A 6,056-nucleotide genomic window follows, 5' to 3' on the forward strand; every position below is an offset into this window, starting at 1 on the left:
TATAAGCTCCGTGTACAAAGACAAGTAAATGGGGTCCACTCCCTCGAATCACTGGACGTTAGCGAAATACTCGATGGCAAATCCATAGCATCTTTAGAGATTGCTACTTAGAACTTTACACTGGACAAACTCTTGATTTGGTGCACCGTGTTACATATCTCCAGGAGGCAAACAGGACACAAGTCTCTTGGGTACAAGCGACCTCTCTGGATAGCCCTATTTGTCCATAGCAAGTCATCTTGGCTATCGCTCACCAGAAAGCTTTTAAATCTCCGGGACCAGATGGGTTCCCAGCTCTCTTTTACAAGACCTTTTGGCAGGTTCTAGCTGCTTCAATGGTAACAGCTTCTATAGTGGTTATCCCTAAACCAGGAAAAGCTAAATAGCACTGCTGCTCATACCGTCCAATATCCGTCTTAAATGTAGATATAAAACTCTTTACTAGCATACTGGCCATCAGATTGAGCCCTCATATGTTGCACATTATCAACCCAGATCAAGCAGAGATTATTCCCCAAAGCCAAAGTAGCGACAACACTAAACGCATATTGCATATCATTAACAAACCTAAACGCTCGACCAGAGAGATTAAGTTGCTGACGAGCGATGCCAAGAAGGCTTTTGATCAAGTGCACTGGTCAAATCGCGAAGCAACCTAGCCCACTTTGAGTTCGGAGAGAGATTCAGAGCCTGGATACTAAGCTGCTATTGCCGCCCTAGTGCAACAGTCAGAGGTGAATGACCAATGTTCAACCCCATTTTCCATTAGCAGAGGTTTGCGGCAGGGGTGCCCATTGTTACCTCTGTGGTTTGCTCTCTACATGGAACCTCTAGCCCAATGGGTTCAAGACAACCTCCTCATCACCGGCATCACCTTTGGTGGGGAACAGCATAACATCAGCTTATACGCCAATGATGTTTTAGTATCCCCAGAAAACCCAGCCTCCGCTCTCCCAGCCTTTTTGACGGACTTGACAGATTTTGGCCACTCCTCACGTTTTTGGCTTAATGTTAACAAATATCAATCTCTTAACTTACCAATGTCCTCAACATTGATGACCCAGCTTAAAGCACAATACCCAATACAATGGGCAAACATGGCCATCCCGACCCTGGGAATCCAGCTTGCCTCCTCAATTCAGACACCTTCCACCCTAAACTACGGTTCTATTCTTTGGCAGCCATGGAGTGACCTCTCCCTCTAGAATCACCACCAGCTATCTTAGCTTGGTCTTGAGGCCACACTGAAGATGACTGTTTTGCCTAAAATCCTGTATCTTTCCCAGACCCTCCCTTTGGCACCCCCTACAGGGATGATACAAACCCTACAGAACTAAATTAACCAATTTGTCTGGTTGGGCAATATGCCACGAATGAGAAAAGACCTGATCTATCTACCAACAAATGCAAGAGGCCTTGGCCTACCAAATCTTCAATGATACTATCAAGCTGTGCAACTGCACTGTTTTGTAGAGTGGAATAGAGATGAGTCAGAAAGAAGCTGGCAGTTCCAGTATAAAGTCATAACAGGATTGCATTACGGAAGATTATTTTCTTGAAGAGAACACATTGACCTAGGTCAGAGTGTGACGGACCCGCACGTTTTTCCCCTCTCCTCGCAAACCACTGTTCAATAACCCTGACTTCTCCCGGTTCTGGGTCCTAGAACATTTACTGCATGGCGGTAGACAAAATGCCACTCAGCAGGCCACATGTTTAACGAGGAAGGTGTGTTCTCATTTTCCCAGACATGTTGGGACTACACACTTTCAGAGGCAGAGAGAGTGTACTACATGCAATTACGCCATTGGCTCCTACACCTGGGAAATTGCTCTGCAATGGCGAGACACCTTACACCCTATGAGAAGTGGCGTGTAACCAAAACATCTGATAAGTGACTTATCTCTGAACTGTATTCCATTTTGGGTCTGTCCTATAAGCCATTACCGAAAGTGAGCCAGAAACGCTGGGAGACAGAGCTCAGCAGACAATTGTCCCTGAAGGAATGGGGTGCGATTTAATACAGAGCACGACATACTACGTTCAACACAGCTAGCACTTAAACAGCCACCAAGGTGGTTACCTATTGGATTATTACGCCACTGTGCTTGCATAAATGTAATCTGGAGCGCAGCCCGGACTGTTGGAGGTGTGTGGTTCTCATGGCACGCTATTGCACATATTGTGGAACTGCCCCAAAATATCGGAGTATTGGATTCAAATACTGAACGATATAGATTTTCATCTCGATACGCAACTCCCCAGATTCACCGGTTATATGATCCTGGGGCTACACAATCCCCATTAAAATCCAGACACAGAAGACAGATAGGATTAGCCCTGGGAGCTGCTCTCCAGAATATCCTTACACACTGGGGAACTCGCCGGCACAGCGCCTGCCTTTGCAACTTCCAAACTCAAGGCTTACATTCCCAACAGGGACCTGCGGTCTTCCTCTAAGCACCTTCTGTGCATCCCCCGTTTCAGAAGGAAGAAACACTGTGGCATGAGTTTTTCTTTCCTGGCCCCTTCCTTTTGGAACACTCTTCCCCTTAGTATCAGGATTACTGCCTCCTATATGGATTTCCACAGGGCCCTGAAGACTCAGCTCTTCTCACAAGCTTTCGCCGAATAGGCGGCACGCCCCCTGTACTTCCGTCCTCAGCGCCAAGAAACCACTTGGTCTATGAGCGCTTTATAAAACCTTTAACTTTAACTGGGGAACAAGCTGCATTCCCACACACTTGAACTGGCTCCACCACCTATGGCACATATTGGGAATGGAAAAGATCATGCTCTCACTTACAAATCAGACCACCTCATTTGAAGAGCTCTGGCGTCCATTCCTTACTTTCCTCTTGAAGGAATTTTGGGAGCTCACTTGCCCCAAATATGTACGCATACTATGCTTGACTGAACCTACTTCCCTAGTCCCAACAACAGATATATCCTAGAGATCCAATATCAGAGTTCCCTCTTTCTTGACAGTTGTCTGGTCTTTTACCGGTGTCTTTTGGCCACATGCATCATCGGTACATTTTGCAATTCTTTATTTGCGAAATTTAGGGAATCGCAAATAAGGAATCGCAAAATGGAATGCATCATTTTTTTCGCAATTTTTATTCGATTCGGTAAAAATCGCAATTTTTACCGAATCGCATAAAAATGCAAATTCTTATTCGCGAATTCGCATTTATGCGAAGTCGCAAATAGCGAGATCGCACACATGATGCATCTCAATACAATTACTGCCAGGAAGCTAGGGAAGCAATCAAATGCTCCTGATTCAGCATTTGAACTGCAGGAGAGACTTCTGGCAGTTGGAGCTGTGCCTGTTGGTAGTGGAGGAGCCTGTGTTTACTTCTGAAGTAATTGATCCAGAAAATGTGTCTGAAGAGCAGCATGCAAGGAAAAGAAAAGTGAAATTTAGTGACCAGGAGTTAGAGATTCTAATAGAAGAGGTCACAGCGAGACAGGATCAGTTGTTTGGCAAACAGTCCCTTAAGGTGCCTGAAGGGGTGAAAAGGAAACTTTGGCTGGCAATACAAGCCAAAGTTAATGCAGTAGGCGTAGCACACAGAGACATCACCAACCTGCAAAAAAGATGGTATGATCTGCGCAGTCGCGCAAAAGAAAGAATTGCGACCCGCATTAAGACTGCCAGAAGGACTGGTGGAGGACCTCCCAAAGACATGCAAACTACACCCCTTGAGGACCTTGTTGAAGGAACCCTTTCCACAGAAGCGGTGATTGGATTAATAGACATTGACACATCAGAGCTACCAGGAACTTCTCAAGGTAAAGATGCTTTCTGTGTTTTTAGATGTAATGTTTGTCTCTGCTGGCCATTCCAAACTACATCATAAGTGATGTTGGTTTGTTTCACCATCTGCTTCAATGTTTTACCTATGGATGTGTGTGCAATACTACTTTTCATAGTAGCTGCAATGCATCATGGTACTTGTAGTTTCTTCTTGACATATGCAGAAAACATTTGTTAATTGTGTTTTAAAAAAAATAAAAAATAAAAATGTAGTAATAGGCAACCAAAGTAGGCTGTAAACATGTATTGAATATACAAATGAAGTACTTTATTTAATGCAACATAAAGTACATTTCACACATAGTAACCACATTTTTGCGCTCTTTTGACCATAGATGCAGACCTGGACACACATTTCATAGACTTTGCTGAGTCTTTTACTGAGAATTTGCTTAATTCTGTTGAAAATCATTGTGAAGCATCCTCACCAACAGTCCAGAGAAGTAATCCACGTCACAGAGTACATCAACTTCCAGAGTCAGACAGCGATGTACCACAAAATGATATTGTTCAAGTTCAAGATGGTATACACCCGTTACGACGCAACTTTTACTCCGCACTACCATTACAACGCGGGCATTACAACGCATGACATTACAACGCATTGCGCTGGGGGGCGCTCTAGGATAAGAGGTAAGTTTAATTTACTATCCAACACCTTCCCTAGGGTCCACGGGGACTGGAGTTAGAATAGTAAATTATACTTACCACTATCCAGCACCCCAAAGCGCTATGCGTTGTAACGGTATTCGTTGTAAATACCGCGTTGTAATGGTATGCGGAGTAAAAGTATGCGTTGTAACGTCATACATCCGTTCAAGATACTCCACAAAACCCTGCTCCTCCGCAAAGACAGCTTGGCAGACGTCATAGACTGCAGCAATTTTTTAGGCGCAGGACACGTCATGGGCAGCGCAGATCAAATAATGATGATGACACCAGTGCCAGTGTGGTAGAATTGAAGCTTTTAAAAATTCAGCATCTGCAAGGAAAAGACATTAGGGTCATTAAAAGAAAAATGAGTAACATGAGTGTTGATTTTAGTGCCATTAGTAGAAGTTTATCACAAATATCTGCACTCATGGGAAATGCACATATGGTGCCCTCTCAAAAACTGGACCGAATAGTAGCTTCCATGGATTCCTTGTGTGCAACAATGGAGGCACAATATTTATTACAGTCAAAAAGGTCAAACCGGTCATTCATCTCTATGCAATCATGTAGTAGGGCAATGAATAGAATGTGCATGAGCACAGCACAGCTTATCAAGAATGCAGTTGCCATGCAGAAGGGCCTGACAAAGTGCTGTGATGATGTTTCCAGAGGAATGTCCTCACTCATGACTTTAACAAATAACATGAAAGTTGTGAGAAATAGTGAAATGCCTGTGGAAGGGGAGGTCAATTATGGTGGGGCAGATATAGCAGAGCAAGGGAGTAGTAGTCAAGTTGTGGAACGCCGCAGCAATTGGAAAAGTGGCAAAGTAACCAGCATGACCAAGGGCACTGCCAATGTCACAAGTAAAGCCTTAGGGGTGAGAGGTAGAAGGAAATAGCATGTTTCCAAAAGTGACATGATACATTTGTCATCATAAGATTTATGCTTTTCAAAATTTTACAATAACTCAATACATGTAACTTTACTTTATCCAAGAGCCATTATGATGTCTACATTTTTTTTACAATTCATTTCAAATTAACTTTAATAAACAGAACATGTCACCAAAATATAAGCATTGTAAGTGTCATACCTGTGTTAAAAGTAATGTTGTGTGATCTCTGCCCTCTTTCTCCTTCCCTCTGCAGCGTCTGGTCCATGTATTCTGGCTTGGGGTTGTTGGGGTTGGTTGTCATTGTTTTGCAAGACATCCTCAAAATCCAATTCAAGTCCTCTCTTAGTCTCTACGTTGTGCAGCATGGCACATGTTGCAACAATCTTACAGCAAACTTCAGGGCGATATTGTAAGGCACCTCCTGTTTATGTAGTATGCGAAATCTAGATTTCATAACTCTTTCAATTACATTGCGTGTTGAAATATGGGCATGGTTGTACTGTTGCTCTTTGCGAGTAGTAGGAGTCAGATAGGGTGTGAGTATGAATGACACCATAAGCACTATCACCTACAGTACATGAAAAGGTGGAATACACGCTATTAGTGTTAATGGAAAGTATTATTTCACTACTTAAATTTATTTCCATAAAAATCACTTACCAAGCAAATTACCATCACCAA

General features: G+C 43.3%; 1 protein-coding gene across 1 annotated transcript in view; it reads left to right on the forward strand.

Annotated features, from left to right (window-relative positions):
- The window catches only part of LOC144783148 (uncharacterized), a 126,870-nt gene extending 122,546 nt beyond the window's left edge, over positions 1 to 4,324 (forward strand). The window contains exon 4 of the mRNA XM_078662279.1: positions 4,159 to 4,324. Coding sequence (XP_078518405.1) covers positions 4,159 to 4,185 — 27 coding nt within the window. The 3' untranslated portion in view covers positions 4,186 to 4,324. The remainder of the gene's footprint in view (positions 1 to 4,158) is intronic.
- Positions 4,325 to 6,056: the final 1,732 nt, after the last annotated feature.

The sequence above is a fragment of the Lissotriton helveticus genome, chromosome 9 (assembly GCF_964261635.1).
Source record: "Lissotriton helveticus chromosome 9, aLisHel1.1, whole genome shotgun sequence".
Lineage (NCBI taxonomy): Eukaryota > Metazoa > Chordata > Amphibia > Caudata > Salamandridae > Lissotriton > Lissotriton helveticus.